This window comes from Rhinichthys klamathensis, unplaced genomic scaffold, assembly GCF_029890125.1.
Source record: "Rhinichthys klamathensis goyatoka isolate OS25496 unplaced genomic scaffold, OSU_Roscu_1.1 h1tg000182l_1, whole genome shotgun sequence".
NCBI lineage: Eukaryota > Metazoa > Chordata > Actinopteri > Cypriniformes > Leuciscidae > Rhinichthys > Rhinichthys klamathensis.
In genome coordinates this window covers 581,649-603,935 of record NW_026606710.1, presented here as the reverse complement: position 1 = coordinate 603,935, position 22,287 = coordinate 581,649, and the positions used below count along the sequence as shown (strand labels likewise).

Below are 22,287 nucleotides of genomic sequence, written 5' to 3'. Positions count from 1 at the left end.
GTTTTGGCTCGGCGTCACTCTCGTAAAGTGGTTCTGTGCGACTGCGGCGTGAGTTTCAGGCCTCGACACATCCAGGGTGCGGCTCCGACTCAATCCACGACTCAATCCAGCGCTGAGGAATGAGAAAGTGAGAGGAAAATCTTTCTGTATGAATCAAAAGAAACCTGAGATAATTTCCCCCCCGAAGCTGAAAAGTTTCATGCGACCAGACCAAATAAGGGATAATATGGATCTGGTTCCAGAGTTTTCCACTGCTGGTGTCAGTCCCTCCATCTCCCCCGCTCCCCGAAGCCCGGAGAGAGTATAAATAACTTCCTCTGACAGGAAGAGCCATTATCTCCCAGAAAAGCCTTGCTGTAAAAGCGTCACGGTTCCTCGTGTCCTACGGGTGGATGAGGCACAAGACCACTTCAGTCGGTTGAATTAGGTCACCACACACCCCTTCTGCAAACATCCAGAGGCCTTATGAACACTATCTATCCGTCGTGCTTATCACAGGCGGTCGAAGTGCGGCGTTAGCAAAATTACTGATGAAGAGTTTATTGTAAGGATGTCTCAAGCCGATCTTGAAGATTTTTAACTGATAGGTCTAATGATAATCCGGTGCGTGTGTTCTACTAACAACACGAGTGGAATATGAGTTAAGACGATAGACTGTAAACAAATATGGATGTAGTGTGTGTGACGGCACCCGTGGTGTTTCTGAAGAGCGTTTTTGAAGCCCAAAGTGGGCGGAGCCATCTTGGCCGCGCGTCACTCGCGGATAAACGAACATGTGCAGCGAGGCGGATTAGCTGAGGTGACGCTAACACACAGCAGACAAACGGCTAGTAGTGACATCAGCGGCTATCCACCTGTCACTCAACTGGCCACGCCCTTAATTATGCAGAACTTTTAGGCTTCATATAATTTAAACAGATGAGTTATAAAAAAAAAACGAATTCACCCCCCTCACAGTTTTCATGAAGGGCAAAATTAGCTTTATAGACCAAAACCACTTTTGCACCAGGCTGTAAACATGTTTTTCTGCTGTAAAGTTGGGCATTTTAACATGGGATTGACTCTTTTGGAGCCGGTCTCTAGTGGCCAGTCGATGAATTGCAGTTTGTCACGTCCGTGTTGGTTTTAAGAGAGAGACCGGAAGGTTGCCGCTTGATTAAGACGTTAAATAATGGCGCAAATACCAGTAAATCGACTAATTTAAACCTTTGTAAATCACGTTGCATGATTGATTAAAAAACTCTCCACTCATAAATACCGCGCCTGAAAGCGAAACTCATATGCAATACGGTCAGCCGCAGAAATAACCCTGTCCTCGCCTTTACAGCGCTAATTTTTCATAGTAAATCCTGACAGTAGTTTTTAACGCCAAAAGAGGTTTTGTGCTGACGGAAGCTGTTAGTAAATCTGGTGTTTTTGTTCATTTGTAACGTTTATATTATTACACTATCGTGCAATAGTTTGGGAATTTTGAAATGTTCCTGAAAGTCTCTTCTGCTCACGAAAGCTGAATTTGATCAAAAATACAGTAAATAGACAAAATTGTGAAATATTATTTCAATGTTAAACAGCTGTTTTCTATGTGAATATATAGTAAAGTGTAAATTATTCCTGTGATCAAAGCTGAATTTTCAGCATCATTACTCCAGTCTTCAATGTCACATGATCCTTCAGAAATCACTCTAATATGAGGATTTGCTGATTTGATTTGACGTGTGCATGGCATGCGAGGCCACTCTTTCCACTCGACGCCCAGTGGACAGCCAAGCCGCAATCCCATAGAAGGCCTGCCTTTGTGGTGAAGCAACAGATAACAAGAGACATATCATCCTGATATCTACAACATCCCACAGTTTCCGCTGCTGTCACTATCCATTACACACGATTAAGCCTTGGATGTGCAGAGCAACAGGTCAAAGGAGATCAGTACCAAATCACCCAGGAGCAAACAACAGAAATACTTACTACCAGTGTTGTGTGCAACTCATCACAAGTAACTTGAGTCACGTAATCAGATTACTTTTCAATGTAACTAGTAAAGTACTGTATTACATTTTCAATTTGCAACAAAATATCTAAGTTACTTTTTCAAATAAGTAACGCTAGTTACTTGTTCACATTTATTGACTGACAGCTCTACTGTCCCCATGTTGATAGAAAAAGTGAGGAGGTGTGTGTGTGTGTGTGTGTGTGTGTGTGATGGTTATTTTAGTTCCACACTAAATGAACATGCATACTTGTAGAACTTGCACGAAACATTCAGTATCCCTCAAAACGAATAAAAACAGTAAAATGCAATCTCATAATTTTACGCAAAACTCTTCTATTAAATTACACAAATATACTTTATGTATTTAATCTCACTTTATTAACCAATGTCTTTGCTGCTGACCTTCAATTATCTAATTCAACCATAAGAATAATCAAAAATTACTTTAGATTAGAATTAGAAATAAGCGTGTTGAACTTCCTTCTGAATCCATATTGTTCTTTAATCCAGAATGGCAGCAGTTGAAAGGTTTGTTTCAACTATACAGGCGTGAATATGCATTTCCTTCAACCTGAGGCTTATTCATTTCACTTTTGGTGTGAAAAGGCCTTAACATTTGCCAAAATTAAAACTTTTTTTGTTGTTATTAAAAAACACCAAGCAAGCAAGCCAGCCCAGCCCAGGTGATAAAAAGTAACGCAAAAGTAATGTAACGCATTACTTTTCATAAAAAGTAACGCAATTCGTTACTTTTTAAGGGAGTAACGCAATATTGTAATGCATTACTTTTAAAAGTAACTTTCCTCAACACTGGTTACTACATCCATACGGCACTAAGCATTCACCGGCGTACGGCTTGAGAACGGCCATGCCAGCATCTCCTCACCTAATGCATGCCAGTGCCGACGGCCAAATCTGAGCTCAGATTTATGGTGGCAGTGCTTCCAGACAGATATCCCTGGGGTTTAAAGTCTCCGTTTGAGTGTTAAGAGTGCATCTGGCGCACTAGAGCTCCTGTGCTACAGATTCATGATACATAACGTCCCTGTGAGCCCAGTGTTGCATGTGGACGCCAGGTGAGAGACCTGCATTCGGGGGCCGTTCAGGGACATGAAGATCAATGGGAAATGAGCTGAATACATGCGCCAGATGGCCTGTGTTTAAGCAGAACTGATGGGTGAGGTTTTCTTGGCAAATAATATATCCGGCAAACCAAACACATTAACTTTGTGTCTTACTTGGACTTTATATGTATTTCCCGTGGCCGCAAACAGATGCCTGTTTTTCCTGGTGGAAATCCTTCTGGTAATATAACCTCTAATGTGCAATATTAAAAGAAATATCCTTCAATGATATTTTAAAAATTAAGTCAACATTCAACTCATTTTACGCCCATAAAAAAGGGTTTGAGTGAAATAGTATATGTAGTAAAAAATAAAAATTGTAGATCTTTTCCATTGGTAATGAATGGGAAGAGAAAGGAGAAATGTTTGCATAGCAAATAGCCTTATATGATGTCAGTATGGAAGCTTGTTTCCGCCACAGAATAAAAAATTAAAAAGGTAATTGTGACTTTTTATCTCACAATTCTGACTTTTTTTCCTCACAATTGCGAGTTTACATCTCGCAATTCTGACTTTATAACACAATTGTAAGATATAAAGTCAGCATTGTGAGTTTATATCTTGCAATTCTGGGAAATAAACTCGCAATTGTGAGATAAAAAGTCGCAATTATCTTTTAAAATGTTTTATTCTGTGACAGAAACAAGCTTCCATACGTCAGCCAGTGTGTTAGAGTGAACATAACATATTTTTGACTGAAAAATATGTTAGTTGATGAAGAGCTCTTTGATTTTTGTCAAAGATTACAAAGATGAGTTGGAAAATATGCATCATGATGACAATAAAAATACATTTAATTAAAACAATGTTGACCAAACTGTCAGTGCAAGAAAAATCTGTATTTTTTCAAAAGTCCAATAATACAGACAATGAATAACTGAGACAAAAACACACGTTTACACATTGTTTTTGTTAAATGTATACACGTCTGAATTTTATGCATTGGAAATTTAGGATCAATGAGACCAGAATAGAGTCAGACTTAAGAGTTTGCATTGCCAATAGCTGAAAAGCTTCCTATTGTTCTTTCATGCATCGCCTGAGACGCTGCTCAAAAATATGAATACAAGCTCTGTTCAAACCGGATAAGAGATTAATACTGAAGACAGGATAGACTACAGGTAAAGAGAGAGACAGTGAGCATGAGCAACATAACAGGGTCAATGGTATCCGAATCATCACTCAACAGCTTGATGGCACAACATGTTGAGAACGCACAGATCACATATAGAACAATATGTCTCTCATGCACCTATTATTGACATTTAAAGGGCAATTTGAAGTTGGCATGACATGTAAAGGTGACACTCACTTTGGAGATGGTGAGAGGCATGCTGAAGTCCTTGCCACCCTGAAGTCTGAAGCCCCATGGGGAAGGTCCGATCAAGGACACGCTGTAGCTCATGGTGGACGGGTCACTGTAAAGCCAAAGTCCAATACACAGCCTGAGAAGCAAGAGCAAAGACTTAGTATTGTTGTTACAGCAGGAGATAAAACATGATCTACTGATGGATGCCTTTGACACCTAAACACATCCTTCTGCAACTTCCCCCTGCTGTGAAAATCAAGCTTTTAATGTTGTTTATGTGTCTATGTGGTGTTTTTAATACGCTTTAAGACAAACCATGTGTAAGTTCATAAGTCGACAGCATTGCTGAGTATTTTCTGCTTAAAACTGCAGTGAACCAAAGACAGTCTCAAAAACACGGTTTGAAATCGCTGGTGTTTCTGACGTCACAAACGACCTTGTAACCAATCAGATCAACCAATCAGATCGTCAACCAGTGGATCTCTGAGCTGAGGGAGTGAGTGGAGGCGGGGCTCATTTGCATATTCATAGAACCGTGCATACTAAATGAGGCAAGGGTGTCGAGTTACATTCAAGATACTTTAACGCACTACAAATTTTATTTCAAGGAAAATGTCATTTTGGTGATCAAAGATGAGTTTTAAGGGACAAAATTATTGACTTTAAGACAAACTCCTCACCTTGGAAGCATCAATGGAAGTTATTATCCAGTTGGACGTGTCTTATGTGATATATATATATAAACAAAAAGCAAATATTTGGCTAAAATAGACAAATAGAGAAGAACGGCACAGATATACTTGTGAGTTTGATTGAACTGGAAAATGTTACAGGTTTCGGTTACACTATTTTAAGGTGTCATTGTTACAGTGTAATTATATAATTAAGTACTACTGAGTAATAATAATTAACTACATGTACTTACTATAGGGTTAGGGTAGGATTAGGTTGAGGGTTAGTTGCATGTAATTATGCATAATTTACTGTTATTCCTATGGTAAATACATGTAACAAGGACACTGCAAAATAAAGTATTACCCAGGTTTCTAAATAAATCCATGGACAAGATGGTTCATAGTCCAAACTTATCTCATAAGTACAGATAAAACAAAAGAGCAATCTCTATTTATATAAACATGACAGGAGGAGGACAATCTTGTTGTGCACAGGCAAGTATTTTAAGAGCTTACGGGTGAGCGCCACAGTTGTTGTTGTTGAGGAAAAACCCAAGTAAAATCCAGCACAAGCCAAATAGAAACATTCCAGAAGAACGGATTAGACTCTGGGGGTCTCGCTCAGGAATGTCCCACGGACACAACGGGGACGCTTTTAGAAGTTAAAAGCAATGTTATCCACCTGCTCTCCTGCCTTTTAAAACCTCTCGGTACAGTACGTCAGTAATTGAGAGCAACCGCAATACGGAAAATATTCCAACTTCATTTCAACATCCCACTTCCTCAAAACAGATCCGATTCATATCGGACTGTTTATTTATATCATGCTGTGTGGGTTTTCCATGCCCTGTTATAAACTGGACATATGGGAAGATGAGGATCAATGAAAGTCAGTGTGTGGATGACAACAGATTAGGGATGCACCGACTTTTTGGCCGATACCGATAACCGATAATTCTTTATATTTGAAAGCCGATAACCGATTTATTAGCCGATAAATCTAAATCCAAATTTTTTTATCATTTTTGAGAGCCTGATTACAAAAACAAAAGTCTCACCATGTCCCAAACACACAATTATAATGTTCTCCTATGTAGCCGATATGACAGACTTGAGCTGCAAGTCTGTCATATCGGCTACATATGTTGTATTTTCCCTTGTTTAAGTGATTCCAATCATATTTACATTTATTCATTTAGCTGACGCTTTTATCCAAAGCGACTTACAATTGCTATATATGTCAGAGGTCGCATGCCTCTGGAGCAACTAGGGGTTCTGTTTCATTCTTACTGACCGCCAGAGGCAGTGTAAACACTATGGATTATCGCAGCGCCAGCTAGATAGGTCGAGAGAATATACCAACAAAGTCACGTGGCGTGACGTATGCTGAGCCCTGGAGGGTAAAGCTACAGTAGCTCAGCACTCTACCTCTTTCGCTTTCTCGCCTAGTTGAGATAGGTTGTATTGGTTGAGTGACGCGCTGTCAAGTGCAGCTTACAAGAGCAGCGAGATTCGTCCTCACAAGCTGTGACAGCGCGTGTCTACGCTCTTTCAAGGATTTGGATTTTTTCAAGGATTTGGATTTAAATTAACGGCACTTGGTGAGTTTTGTTTTTTCATATTGCTTCGTCGGTAACACTCTGTGCCTCTCGGTGCAATCCGGTGGCTTGTGTTTGCCGCGCTATGAGTTAACGGTCTCCCGTTGACATAAGTTATCTAACGTTACTTAGAGTGTTTTTTCCTCGTATCCATGTAACACTTTTTGTCCCTCGGTTCAATCCGCCGGCCATTTTAGACACTTCTTATCTTTTTTCATAAAATTTTTGTTGGTATTACCTGTCGGTTCACCCGAGGTAATCGTTTTATTTTATTTTTATTATTTTTTCATCCCGCTTAACTTAACCTTACGGTACTATCCGAGGGTGTTATTAGCGAGTAACTATGGCTCACAGCTCGATAGCCACTGGTTTTCCACTGACTTGTAAGCTGTGCCCTAATAATCTTCTCCCTGACGACGGTCATGACATCTGCCCGTCGTGTTTGGGTGTTCAACATCTGCGAGAGGCTCTCACGGACCCGTGCATGCACTGCAGCCTTTTGCCTATGTCGGAACGACGGCTCCGTCTTGCCGAGTTAGACCCTAATTCTACAGTGAAACTAGGGCAGTTAGATGTAGCCCCTTCGCGCACTCGGAAGCGCAGGGCGTCGGCGGCAGCTGGTGCTCCCCTCCCAGCTAAGAAGGCCAAATCGCGAGATGATGAACATTCACATGTTGAGAAAGGTTCACTTTCTATGACGGTGTCGGTGCTTTCTTCAGAGATGGCAGAGCTGAAACGCCTGCTTCACTCACTTCAGCCGGTCACATCTGCTACACCTGTGAGGATGACACAGGAGGATGAGAATGTTCAAAACCAGGGAGCTGGGGAAGAGTCTCTTGATTCCCCTTGTTTTTCTCATCGTTCAGAGTTTGATGTGCTTTCTACAAGTGCTTCAGATTCCTTTTTTCACGATCATGGGGATCCTATGGATGTTGCTACACAACCATCACCTCAGGCTGTTTTCACTGGTTACCCAGCAGCAGAGGGCTCTAGTGGGGGGTCAGTTCAGTCGTCTGGACAAGCCCAGTCCTCCTCCGATGACACTTTGGCTGTGCTTCGAATGGCAGCTGCTCGTCTAGGACTTGATGAGTCACCTGTCCAATCTGCACAAACTAATGTGTTTTTCAGACAGACCACAGCTGCAACTTCTTTTGCCATGCCACCATGTAAGGATTTTGTGGCTGAATTCTCAAATGCTCTCACTGGTTCTGGTCCACCTAAGCGGCGCTCAAAGATTGCTCGAACGCTAGCATCTATGGCTGAAGCAGATTCTATCGGGGTGGGTCGTGCTCCGGAAATAGAGCAGCCTGTGGCAGCTTTGGTGGTCTCTCCTGATGAGGCTCTACGAGGGAATGTGCGATGCCCCAGTGCTCAATGCGGTCGTACGGATTCCTTGCTAAAAAAGGCATACGAGTCTGTTGCCTACATTACTCGAGCAGAAAACACGATCTGCCAGTTACTTCTTGCTGCCACCAGTACGCTGGAACCTGCAAATGCAGATCCCTCTATTTCACAATTTCTGCAAACTGCTCTGTTGGCGACAGGCCATGTGACCCGCGAGCTGGGTAGTCTTACAGCCACGCTTCTGGCAGCCCGCCGCCAAGTGTGGCTTGCCCAAGCACGACTGCCGGAGGACTGTAAGAAAACCTTGAGAGATCTTCCTTTTGTTCCCGGGCATATCTTTGGTCCAAATGTTCCGGAACTGTTGGAAAAGCGGGTAAAGCTGTCTGAAGCCACTCGTCAGCTGACACAGGTGCAGCGCAACCCTACCTTTAGGATGCCAGCGGTTCAGACCCGACATCACTATGCCGCATCGGAGCAGCATTTCCGCCGGCACGCTACACCTCAAGCACAGCCCCCTCAAAGACCTCGTGTTCCTGAAGATGCGAGAGTTTTTCGCCCACCTCATCGACAGTTTCCGGGAGGGCCCCGTCCGGGAGGGCCCCGTCAGCGTCCCCCCGCGACCACTAAAAATCGCACACGTAAAGCCTGAGACAGTCAGGCCGGCGGTCGATCATTTTTCTGTAGAGCAACTGGAGTACTGGAGATCCAACACAGCAGACCCCTGGGTGTTGGCGACTCTGAGCAGGGGATATACTCTACAGTTTCGGCGCCGGCCTCCCAGATTTTCAAGAATTGTTCCTACGATTGTCAGAGACGCGGTTCGCGCAGTGGCTCTCTCTCTGGAAATCTGTTCACTGTTAGAGAAGGGAGCCATAGAAAAGGTCCATCCCCTCGTTCAGAGAGACGGGTTCTATTCAACTTATTTTCTTGTTCCAAAGAAGGACGGTGGTTTCCGCCCAATTCTCGATTTAAGGCTTCTGAATTTGTTCCTGAAGGTCCTTCCCTTCCGAATGCTGCGCACAGCCGATGTTCTCCGGTCTGTGACAGCAGACGATTGGTTTGTAAGTGTCGATCTGAAAGATGCATACTTTCACGTCCCAATTGCTGTACATCACAGAAAGTTTCTACGTTTCAGTTTCCTGAATCAAGCATACCAGTTCAAAGTGCTACCCTTCGGCCTTTCCCTTGCTCCTCGCGTCTTCACAAGGTGTGTGAGCGCAGCTCTGTCTCCTCTTTGGATGAGAGGTATCCGTATTCTTCCTTATTTGGACGACTGGCTTCTCTGTGCCCCCACAGAGCAGCAGGCCGTACAAGACTCCAGACTGCTCTTGAGACATGTGCAGAAGCTGGGGTTTTCTGTGAACAAGAAAAAGAGCCGTTTGATTCCATCACAGACCACTACGTTCATAGGAATGACCCTGAATTCCTGCCTAATGTCTGCCTCCCTATCTCAGGAACGTGTGACAAACATTCTACAACTTTTGGCTCGCTTTCGTCCGGGTGTGTCTTTGCAGTACGAGGTGGTCCTACGACTGATAGGGATGTTAACAGCGGCTACAGTTGTGATCCCCCTGGGTTTACTCCATCTCAGACCACTCCAGTTATGGAACAACAGTTTGCGGCTAGATCCCACCAGACATCGTCATCAACTGGTTATAATTTCTCACCGTTGCATATGTGCGTTGAGGCGGTGGAGACAGTTAGAGTTTCTGAAGGCAGGAGTGCCCCTGGGTGTTGTTCCCTCTCGTCGGGAGTTGGTCACGACAGACGCTTCCCTCACAGGATGGGGGGCAACGTGGAATCGGAGGGGTATTTCCGGGCGCTGGACTCCGATCCAGGCCGCGGAACATATCAACCTGCTAGAACTCAGGGCAGTGTTCTTGGCTCTAAAGTACTTCATGCCGGTTCTGGCAGGCCGCCATGTTCTTGTTCGGTCAGACAATACCTCAACAGTGTTCCATCTGAACCACCAGGGCGGCACGAGATCCCGCAGGTCTCTATGGTTGACTCAGGAGATCCTGACATGGTGTCAGCCACGACTCGCTTCACTGAGGGCAGCTCATATTCCAGGAGTGTGCAACCAGACAGCAGATGCTCTTTCCAGGGATCAAGTACATCCAGGAGAATGGAGGCTTCATCCAGATGTAGTGCAGGAGATCTGGCTACGATTTGGAAGAGCAGAGGTGGATCTTTTTGCTTCAGAGATGACCACCCACTGTCGCTTATGGTTCGCAAGGACAGAAGTGTCGAGCCCCCTGGGCCAGGATGCGCTGTCTCACGAATGGCCGAACTGCCTGCTTTATGCGTTTCCACCTACCCCTCTGTTATGGGAGACGTTGCACAGGATCTCCCTGTGCAAGCACAGAGTGTTACTCGTGGCACCACGATGGCCAGCCAGACCGTGGTTTCCTTTGTTGCTGAGACTTCTGACAGGCAATCCATGGAAGCTTCCCCCCAGGAAGGACCTCCTCTCCCAGTTGGAGGCCAGTGTCTGGCACCCGGACCCGGCTCGTCTGCAGCTTTGGGTCTGGCCATTGGGTTAAATCCTTCCCTGGAGCATTGTGACCCTGCTGTTATTCACACAATCTCTAATGCTAGGGCTTCTTCCACACGACAGATTTATGCTTCCCGTTGGAAGCTTTTTTCTGCATGGTGTAAGGAACGGGGGCTCGATCCTGCAACATGCGACATTCCGCGTGTCTTAAGTTTTCTTCAACGTTTACTGGAGGAAGGAAAAGCAGCTTCCACGTTGAAAGTGTACGTTGCTGCAATTTCTGCATATCATGTTCCAGTTGGTGGCTCTTCTCTTGGCTCTCACCGTCTTGTCTGCAGTTTTCTGAAGGGCGCACGCCGTCTGAACCCTGCTCGGAATCCTCATTTTCCTGTGTGGGATTTGTCACTCGTACTTGCATTCCTGTGCTCACCCCAGTTTGAGCCCTTGCAAAATGTTGACATTAAATGGTTGTCCTTGAAGACTTCTTTTTTGTTAGCTATTGCTACTGCGAAACGAGTCAGTGAGTTGCACGCGTTGTCTGTTAGTGAACTGTGCTTGCGTTGGTTACCGGATGGCTCCGGGGTGGTTCTACGACCCAATCCTTCTTTTCTTCCAAAGGTCCTTCTTCCTCAGTTCATAAATCAGCATATTGAACTGGCCTCCTTTCAGACTTCTTCAGGGTCCGATTCAAGTGCCCAACTCTTGTGTCCTGTTCGGGCCTTGAAGTGTTATGTGAACTCTACTGTTCAATTTAGACGGTCAGACCAGTTATTTGTCTGCCATGGTGGTGTGAAGAAAGGTGCTCCAGTGTCGAAACAGAGGTTGTCGAACTGGATAGTGGAGACCATTACGCTGGCTTACAAGGCGGCAGGGAGACCACTGCCCTGGAGACTAACTTGCCATTCCACTAGGGCCATTTCATCTTCATGGGCTGTTTTTAGAGGAGTTTCCCTGGTGGATATCTGCACTGCTGCTACCTGGGCTTCTCCATGCACGTTTGCCCGGTTTTATAAGGTCAACGTTGCTGCTCATCATGCCGTTAGTTCTGCGGTTCTTCTGGAACAGCCTTAATTTCATCAGGTGGGTGGCATTCCTCATGACTATGTTGGTATGTGTCATCCATAGTGTTTACACTGCCTCTGGCGGTCAGTAAGAATGAAACAGAACGCTAGTTACGCATGTAACTGTGGTTCTGTGAATTCTGGATGACCGCCAGAGTTCTCTGTCACTCGGAATGCGCGAGAAAGGCGTACCGAGGTAGAGTGCTGAGCTACTGTAGCTTTACCCTCCAGGGCTCAGCATACGTCACGCCACGTGACTTTGTTGGTATATTCTCTCGACCTATCTAGCTGGCGCTGCGATAATCCATAGTGTTTACACTGCCTCTGGCGGTCATCCAGAATTCACAGAACCACAGTTACATGCGTAACTAGCGTTAAGTGTATTGCTCAGGGACACATTGGTGTCTCACAGTGGATTGACTGGATTCAAACCTGGGTCTCTCACTCCAAAGGCATGTGTCTTATCCACTGCGCCATCACCACCTCAAATATTTCAAGCAATTCAAAACCATCATGTTGAACAGTGCACATCTGAAGTGTCTCAGCTGAAGGAAAAAATCCACTATTTATCGGCTTCAATATATCGGCCACATTTTCTTATCGGGCCGATAACATTAAAAATGAACATATATCGGCCGATACCGATATGGTGGCCGATATATATCGTGCATCCCTACAACAAAGCCATGATGGTGCTAAACAGGTGAAGTAGCTCAACATGCACCACATAATGCCAACATTAGCACTCCCGACCATCTGTTTAATGACTGAATAACAGTTGCATGGAAAGGAGAACCTCATTAGTTGCTCAAAGATGAGTGTGCATCACTTTATCTGTGTGACTATTGTGTGAGTCAGTGACGCTGATGCAACGCTCCTCTGAAAGCACTAAGGGTGTGGTTATGAAGAACAACATGTATTGAGAACATCCTGAAAAGAGAGAATGAAACGATTTTCCATGCCTGAAGCCACTAAGGGCTGTGTGTGTTTGTCACACAGGCTTTATAACGGGTACATTTACTCATCTTCTCTAATCTAGATCAACAAAAGTATTATGATTCAGACAGTTAGAATAACATAAGTGTAGCTTCTTCAACTTTTGAAACTTTAGCCCATGCCTATTGCCTATTAACGTTGAGAGCATATGCAAATATGCTGACAAAAACTGACCAACTTTAACCAGATTTAAAGTTTACAAATCATACACTTCCAGCCAAACAAAAAAAAAACTCAGATAGATAGTCACTCAACTTGTCCACAGGGTGTGTATATACTTTTTTTCTCCAATAAAATGCTATTTAGAGTGAAGATCTCTTTAATTAATGATGGACTTGCTATGCTGCGACAATAACATTGTCATTTAACATTGTCGTAAAATGCATTTAAAATTTGCAAAAAACACCACACGTACACTGGGTGGACTTACATTTAATATTAAATATAAAAAATAATCTTAATCATATACAACGGAAGAGTAAGACAAGCTACGTTATGCCATTAAAAGGAGATGTTTGGGTGTGTTTTATGCAAATTACTCATCTAGAATCCTCCAAAATCATTAACCTTCGCATGAGGTTAAGAACAAATTAATGTGCGTACGCACGATTTTGTGAAACTTTTTGTTAGAAGTTCTCCTGTGCAAACAAATACGAAATAATCCACGCAATTATTGGTGAATGGGACACATTGTTTTTAAAAATCCTTCTGATATGTCCCACTCCAGCTTCCGGTTTCAAGAGGAAATACGTCAATCAAACCATTTCCGTTGGATATTAAGTCCATAATATTAGCAGTTGGTTACTAATATGTGCTCAAACCAGTCAAATACAAAACAATTTAAGGTTTGTTTGTTTGTTTTTAACGCCATGCCAGCGTCTGTGACTATTTTCATGGCAAGAAAAATCCATGGGAAAACTATATCAGGTGTTACCAAAACTATATTTGGGTTAACTTTGTTAAAAACTCCTTCAAAAGAGGTAACTGAATATAAAAAGGTTTCTCAACTTATGGTTAAGACAACACATATGTCCCTGAATGCCTCTGAAATGGACGACTTAATATGTCCGTCACCAAAACAGCGTGAGCACCAAGACGGCTTTCCACTGATCTGTCAGTCACGGTTGGTTTTCTTATAGTGCGAACGGCGCCAAGCGACGTGATGCCAAAGCCTCTGCCTCCAGCCAGCCAATAAAAACATTGCAAAACATTTTATTTAGTGAAATAAAGTAACTGTAAATTTCTGACTCTCCTAACACTCTTAAAAAAGTGATGTCATAGAAGAATCATAAGGTTTCCCAAAATAACCTTTAAGTGAAAAGTTCTCCTAAAAGTAAATCTAAACAACCTTGGAAAGGTTATATTGATGACGACGTTAAAGGTTCTTCATAGATGCTGCCAATAAAGAACATTTATTTTTAAGAGTGAATATTAGCTTAAGATCAAAGCCAAACATCATTTTGGCCAAAAACAGCAGAACTTTCTAGTTTATGGAAAGTTCCATTTAACTGAGGAATTACCTAATTCTACATCCATCCAAGCACTAAAATAACACGCAAACGACAGCCGTTAAATCACTGCATGTGTAGACAGGGTTGAGCTACCGATTCATAGGTGGTAATTTAGGGATTTATTACAGCAACGCATAAAGAAACAGGCTCTAACATGGCTGGACTTTCAGTGCTTGACAGTTTAATGCTTGGCCACTGAGTTCTGAACCTAGAAACAAACGACCAAACATTCTCCATTTGGTTAGTCACCTGCGAAAGCATTCGAAGCTTCCCTGTAAAACACAGGTGTGCTTTTGTGACGCTGACCAACTAATGATTATCCTTTATGGAGAGTTTCATTGGTTCTCTTATGTAACAGGAATGCACCTGGGACAAAACGTCCTAGTGTTTTACTAGACTATAACCAACTTATTATTAAAGAATCCCAAATGCTGAAGTTATTGAGCCTACAGACTGGAGACACAGAGCCGCACCTGGCCCGGGTTCAGTTCAGGCGTGCTGGATCACGTCTCAATCCTGACTATTGCATTATGGGCCAGTTTAAGGTGGGGAGAGTTGACACTGGCAGTGTGTTTCTACTGGGAAATATCCTATTTCTGATCGAGCACTTCCCCAGACGTCCCTAAAGCAGATTTAATCATGTTTATCTCACTTCTGGGGACAATTTCATAACAAAATATAGTACGTGCAAGCAACAACTCACTTTTAACACAAGCTGCTTAAGGTCACTGAGCGGTTAGTCACCTGGAAGCACCAAAAATACACAACATTACTGTTAATAAGTGCATTTAAACTAGCTAACATCATTATTATCCACTTAATGTCATTCTCATACCTTAAATGTCTGTTATTCCGCATGCAACCTCAGTTTAGAGCAGAACTACATCAAAATGACCTCAAATTACCATCATGAGGACTTTAACTGCCAAAGTGAAGCACAAATAAACAAGTTCACACACATTTTACACTCTTTTCACGTTACGTATTAACTTTTCCCTGTTTTGTTTCTGATTTAAAACAGTCACTCACAAGGACAACATGACGCCCCATGTAATGACAGATATTGTAATCAAATCTCTCTACACACACAATATATGTAACGTTAACTTATAGAGTAGCCTACATCCAGTGCTGATATAACGGTAAATCTACTTATTTAGAGATATATTGACACACCTTTATGGAGAACAAAACCACTTCCTCGTTGAGTCAATCACAAACCGCTTTACTTTTCAAAACTGACACGGCGCCAAAAAATAAATAAATAACCGACTAAATTCATTCAAAGTTAACGGTAAACCACGGGTAAACATTACCTGAATACATACACATTGTTTTTTGCTTATTAATATATTCACAACATAAATCCTCAACATAATATCTGAAATTAATAAGAACTTTAAAAAGAATCGGATTAAGGGGTGTTTTCCCACGCGAATCGTTACATTGTAAACTTCATTCGCGTCTCCTCTCGCGCCGCGTTGACGTAAAGTCGCATGTGTTTTAAAGCGCAATGACACGCGTGTTCATGTCACTCACCTGTGGTGTGCTGTGAAGCCGATGTGGAGTCAAACTGTGTGTGAGGAAGAGAAAGAAAACGAGTTTAGAAACTCCAGAAACTGTCTCACTAACTTCCGCCCCTTTAACACACGCTGGAGGAAATTATGACGCTCTGGCGCTCTGACGTCACCGGCGCGATGATTGACAGGCCGAGAGACTGACAGCACATTGATTCATTTGTGTACATTTCGTAGTCGCCATGAAGAAACAGTTTATCATTTAATTTGGAGTTGTCCTCGTTCAGTTTGTGTTTGGTCAGATCTCTGTTCCTTTATTATCAGCTTTCAACTGTGCTTAAAAAATGTGTTGTTTTTCCCCCTCTTATGACAAATCTTATCATAACGGAATATTACTTCATTATCTGCTTCTTCTTTTAGCTAAATTTAGTATTCATTAATGTAAATTTGGAGGAAACACGCCTTTGTTTTTAATTTTAAGATCAGAAATTCAACAATACCTAAACACAATATTGCAAAGTGTGTTTCAGTCTGTAAACATTTTCACATTTTTGTTTAACTTTTAAGTTTGTCACTGTATCTTTATATATTTTTCTTTTTTTGTGTGTGTGTGTGATTATTTGTTTACTTAATGTACCCCCCTGAGTTGTAATTCTTTAAAATCAATAAAAAAATTAATACAAAAAGACACTGACAGCACATATGGGGAATAGATATAGTTATCATTATTTTATTATTTTCTATCTCCATTTTCTTTGTTTAGCTTTATCCTCATTATGCATCTTACCTTATTTGTCAATTATATGTAGCCAATATTCTGCCTCTTTCTTCTCTCCTTTTATATGCATGCGTGAGTTGGGATAAATTCATTCAGCCCTTCATTCACTTGAGACCGAAAACATAGAAATGCAAAGTAATATAAATGAATGGTGAAATGCCATAATGAGAGGAATGTGAGAGGAAAAACTATAATTTAGTAATAATGTCTGATGTGATTTTTTCTAAGAACAAAGAGTTAATGTACATGCCAGGAATACCGGTAAATCCCTCCTAGTTGATGCCAACAAGTGTTGACTTGTTTCATAACAAAAGCATTAGACATCAATCACTATTGTGTGTTATAAAACTGTCTTACAGTGATCAGATGAGATATGTTTTCCATGTTTCAGATTGACTTGACTTCACTCAGAGTAATAGTGTGGACAAATACTGCCATCTATTGGCTGAAACCAGTGGCGTCATGCCCATTCAAAGTGAGGGGGCACGTGCCCCCTCAGATTTTTCCTCCCTGATAATTTTTTATTTCTTCAGTCTTGTTATAATCAGATTCAGCGCGTTGTTCATCTTCAATCCGCAGCGGTGCCGAGCAGAGCGCACGTCAGAAACAGAGGACATGGTGTGTGTGTGTGTGTGTGCGTGCGTGTTCATCTGAGCCTCATTGGTCTGTCACTGCTCGTCAATGTCAGAATATTTGAGATGACGAATCAAATCAAAGTAGGCGGGCTTTATGTTCACAGAAGCTGAGCGCGAATTTTAGCAGTGAGACTCGACGCCTCAGTGTACAGTCAAGTGCGAGATGTAAGTAGCTAAACTAAACATTTCATATTTGAGTTTTTTTTAGTTCATAAATGTTAAACGAATGACAAAAATAATCAGGCACACGAATATACTTTTGTCTAATTTCGCCATTTTGAACTGAAAATAGGCCTATGTAACGTGACTCGTAATGTAGGCTAATAGTTTACTGTCATTGTGAGGGGAAAAGACGTTTTCATTGTTAGGCACAAGATTAATAATGAATGTGTACATATTGAGAATTAATATAGTACAATTTGTAGCCTTAAGTAAATTAAAAAAGCTCAGCTTTAGGAGGGGAAGGCAAGATCAGGAGACTGAGAGAAAAAGAAAGAGTGATGGATAAGAAGTGAGAGCAGGTATTGACAAATAATCTGCCCACTGACATGGTTTTAAAGCTATTTCTTATCCTTTTTTTGGCCTTCAAACGTCTTGAAATGCACATATCAGAGAAATAAAAAATTTGAACCCCCTACCCACCTCAAATTTAGGACCTCTGTGATTATAAAGCCCTGTCTACGGCCCTGTATTAGGCATAAGATCAATAATGAATGTGTACTGTGAATGAATTTAATAACTTAGTTAGGCTACCTAGCTTTCCTAGTAGCTTTCAGTAAATAAATTCGTCTGAGAAAATGATTCATAAATCAACCTATCAGTTGACCCTATGTTTACTTTCTTCACTGACAGACAAAAATGAAAAGCCTATCAGTCAAAGCTCAACTTTAGGAGTTTTTTTGGCCTTCAAAACATCTTATAATGCACATATAAGATGCACATATACTTTAACTTAGTCCTCAGATAGAGGAGGGTTGCTGCTAGCTCCGTTAAGGTATTTCTGTCCCTCCCAAACTGCATTGAAATAGTATGTTTCGCAGCCAGAATTAAAAAAATGTCAGGGGGAGAAACATGATCCATATCACCCGTCAGAAAACAATTGCAACGTCTCAGATTGTGCCCCCCCAGAATTTTGGCTTGCATGACGCCCCTGGCTGAAACATTCCCACAAACAACACTGCTCTTACAAAAAATGTCTCAATGTTTCTAAAAGGGAGATTTCCTTCAGATTTGCAGAAGCGCCAAAAAAAATTATTATTCATGAATCAAGGAGACCAGCGTTTTAGTTTCAGCCAATCAGGGAGGGCTACTGGCCGATTCTCGGTTACTAATTAATATTCATGAGTCAACAAGACCAGCGTTTTAGGTTCAGCCAATCAGGGAGGGCTACTGGCCGATTGTCGGTTACTTAATTAATATTCATGAGATCATTTTCGCCTCAGATCCATCGGGATTATTGTGTTGTGTAAACCTCTATTTGTGCAACTGTGATCAAATGTGAGTAAATGGTTGGAGACAGACAGGTAAATTAAGGCTGACGTTTAATCAATGATGTTGTTCATTGATCTAGATTTATTGATGAAACTGACACGACAGGTTGATTTGACGTCTCGGATGATAACACGTAAAGAATGGTTTGATTGGGAACTTTCCATAAAATCATCTCTCAATGCAAATCAAAGCAGCTATTAGGCTAACTGAAATAAAACCACGCCAACTCTAGGTGTGGTGAAGGGTGTGTGATGATGTGGGGATATTTTCATAGACAGTATAAGAAAGGATATTTTAATCCCAAAGGCCAAGGGAACTTTACTGTATTTTAAGGAAGAACATTTATTTATTTACGATACATTATTCATTCACAAAGAAAATTGGTGTCCTTAAAGGTTGGATTTTTCCTCATTTTTTTAAATTAAGGAATTAAGATCAATTTCCAAAAGATTTTTTATTCCTCTTTTTAGTCAACTTTAGCATGGGTGTATTTCACTGTATCTTTACTTTTTAGACATAATTATAAGAGTGGTGGCCTTTTTTCTCTTCTTGAACATCTGACCCCAAATCTGGATACTAAACGAGCCTTCAAACCACACATCATACGCCAATACGACCCCCATAGACGAGCGCTTTTCTTAACATAAGTTTATATAAATGTTTGACTTCTACATACCTGAGCCCCTTTAAAGCTTAAGGAAACAAATCCTCCAAGATCCCGATGAATGAGGAATAATCCTGGAAATTAAGCTGGTTTAGCAGCCGTAAAACAATCATGAGGGATTTTGTTCACTATTAATTTAATCTCAGTCAGTCCAAAGTAATGTTACACTGTACATGGATAAATAAAGCTCTGTTGCATTTTCAACCTCACAATTATAATAATGATAACATCGAACATTAGGGAATATACACAACACTTGGCCTGTTCCCTGTGGACTTTCATTGGATAACATTTGATTGGCACAAATCAAGAGTCTAACAAACATAATATATGAGCATTATGTTGCATAAATGTAAACGTGAATTTGGATCGTGATGAAGATTTAGGCCACTCTTTCTCGTTATATTCACATATCTTACAAGTACATGTATCTTTTCTCACAGACCACTCACATGATCTATTCTAGCATATCTTTTTACAAAAATAGGATTTCAAGGACACACAACTAGGTGCCACAGGTTTAGGTGAAATGTTTTCATTATGTGACGACTGGGAGGACATACAGCCAGGAGAAGTGTACAATGAAAAGATAGAAAACAATAGAGAGATGGAGAGATGCTTCCCCTGGTTGCTCATATCTGACTATGTTTACAGTACTGGGAGGAACTTGTGACTTTTAATGGTGAGACTTTTGTTTTTGTGATCAGGCTCTTAAAAAATATATAAAAATTTGGATTTAGATTTATCGGCCGATATATCGGTTATCGGCTTTCAAGTATAAAGAATGCACCGAAATGTTAATATCGCTACCATTAACACTGAAAAAAACTTGACTCAAAGATTAAATTTGTGGTTACAGTAAAGCACTTACAAGAGCGATACATGGGGCCAGACATTGAACATTAAAATACAGACTATTTCAAAAGCATATCCACAACACAACTGAATTAACATTGGAGAATTTGTTTCGTAATTGATGAACCGCAACAATGACACCATTATTGAATCTGCATTGAACTGAATAATGACACTAAAGTCTTCTGTAGTTGCTTTACAACAGATAATTCAAGTCATTTCACATCATTTAAATAGTCAATTATTTTTGAAACACCATTATTTTCCTGTCTATTTCTGTGAAGCTGCTTTGAAAAAAAAAAAAACAGTTGCATAAAACGCCATATATAAATGTCTCGACTTGACATTTTACATATTTGCATGATGAAATCACTTACATTATGAACATTGTCGGTGTAAATTAATTATACAACTTAAGTGTCATGACCACAAAATGTAAAAAAAAACATGGGAACATTTGCAAAGATATCAGAAAGAGACTTTACAGGAACTCACAGGAAATACTTTGGTGAAGCATGACGAGCAGAAACGCGCAGCTCAGATAATAAATAGGGTTTTTATCCAATGATTCAGTGTTTTCATATTTCTCGTACAATAACTATGATTTTCGACAGTCACGAATGCGTCAATAGAGCTGAACTTGTATTGAACCTGAAACTGCTTTAATGAAATGAATTCAGGTGCCGGTTTCACAAAGCTATTTTAGAGCGGTCTATAGTGTTAGACAAGTCTCAAATGTGCTCATAGACTAGTCTAATGCAAGTTAGACTGTTTCACAAAAATAAAGACTGACTTAGTCTTAGACCTTACCTTGGCAACCAGCCATAACAATCAGTTACATTACAAACAGCCGAAAGAAAAGGGGAAATTGCCCTCACCATATATATATATATTCATCTCCATTTCAGTGTCTAAGTTTCTCTTGGGGTCCTCCACGCGTTTTTGGATATTTCCAAAGTCCTTTTAGGCAAGTCATGCCAGCAGCTATTTCGGACTAACAAGACCAGGCTCCTATCTAAATGAATGGGCAGAGAGTCAGAACTGCACTTTCACTGGTCACCGGGACATAAAAACGGCATGTATAGAAACAGCAGTAAAATATGATAAAAATCGCTGAAAAAGTTTGATGACTTTGCCCCAAAATAAGGTTTAAAACGCCTTTTTCCCCACAGGTTATACGTTTACTACGCATGCGCAAGGGTTCTCTCCCTCTGTCGCGCGCGCTACACAGTTTGAAGCACAGTATGTGCGCGCTCTTGCTCGCTCGCTCTAGATCCCGGGAGATTTGAACTAATTTGCGGCCATCGGGGAGCCGCTATCAATCTGCGGGAGACTTCTGATGTCTGATATTACACAACTCACACATACACTGCATATCAAATCTGCCGCCTTTTCAAACGTATTTTGCGCTGTCGCAAACCTCAACTGTGCGCATGCGTCAGTGGAACCAGACGATAGGCTTAAATGTTTCCCGGCATGACTGAAAAGCAGACAATTGGCTTTCCAGCGGGAGGGGCGGGGCATGTGCATACAACCGCCATCTTTGGCGTTACGGGTTTTCCCCATAGACATAATAAATACATCTATGGTTTTCCTATAGTTGTATTAAGGATTGAGGAAGTGGCATGTCTCTATAAAAATAGTCTCTGATATTTCCTCTTAAATATTTATTTTTTGGCATCTTGTACTGTTTTTGTATCTTCTCTGTGCGTCTGTAACGCTTAATAATGCCTTATTTACGGTGAATGGTCATCATTCAAAATCGGGCCGTAAAATGACTTAATGTGTTTTTACACCAAAGAGGCTCTTTTTCAAGTATTAATGTGTAAGGTAGGGTTGAGTACGTATTTAAACAACGATAAATAAATTATTTTTTTTGTCCTTTAATGTTAACAGACAGCAACGGATTTCACCCTCAGGAAATGTATGAAATTGAACATGTTTGAAAATATTGGTTGGCAAATATAAAAAAAAAATATATATATATAAAAAAAAAAAATGTTGATTTAAAAGAATCAGGGCCAATTTCTTTGGCAGTTTGTTGTTTGATTTAATCACACCGACACGCAGGGCCGTACGGAGGTTTTAATAAATAAAAGTTCCCAAAAAAATATCTTGCTAGGGGGGTTTGGGGGCATGCCCCCCCAAGAAAATTTAGCTTTTCCTGATCTCAACATGTCCATTTTACCAAAAAAAAAAAAAAAAAGGACAACAGTAGCTTTAAAAGCATGTCAGTGGTCAGCATG

General features: G+C 41.2%; 1 protein-coding gene across 2 annotated transcripts in view; it reads right to left on the bottom strand.

Annotated features, from left to right (window-relative positions):
* pdlim5b (PDZ and LIM domain 5b) overlaps window positions 1-15,758 on the bottom strand; it is a 109,243-nt gene extending 93,485 nt beyond the window's left edge. For both annotated transcript variants that reach the window (XM_056261421.1, XM_056261422.1), the window contains exons 1-2: window positions 15,641-15,758; window positions 4,427-4,559 (exon numbers count right to left, since the gene is read on the bottom strand). In XM_056261421.1, coding sequence (XP_056117396.1) covers window positions 4,427-4,519 — 93 coding nt within the window. In that variant the 5' untranslated portion in view covers window positions 4,520-4,559; window positions 15,641-15,758. The remainder of the gene's footprint in view (window positions 1-4,426; window positions 4,560-15,640) is intronic.
* Window positions 15,759-22,287: the final 6,529 nt, after the last annotated feature.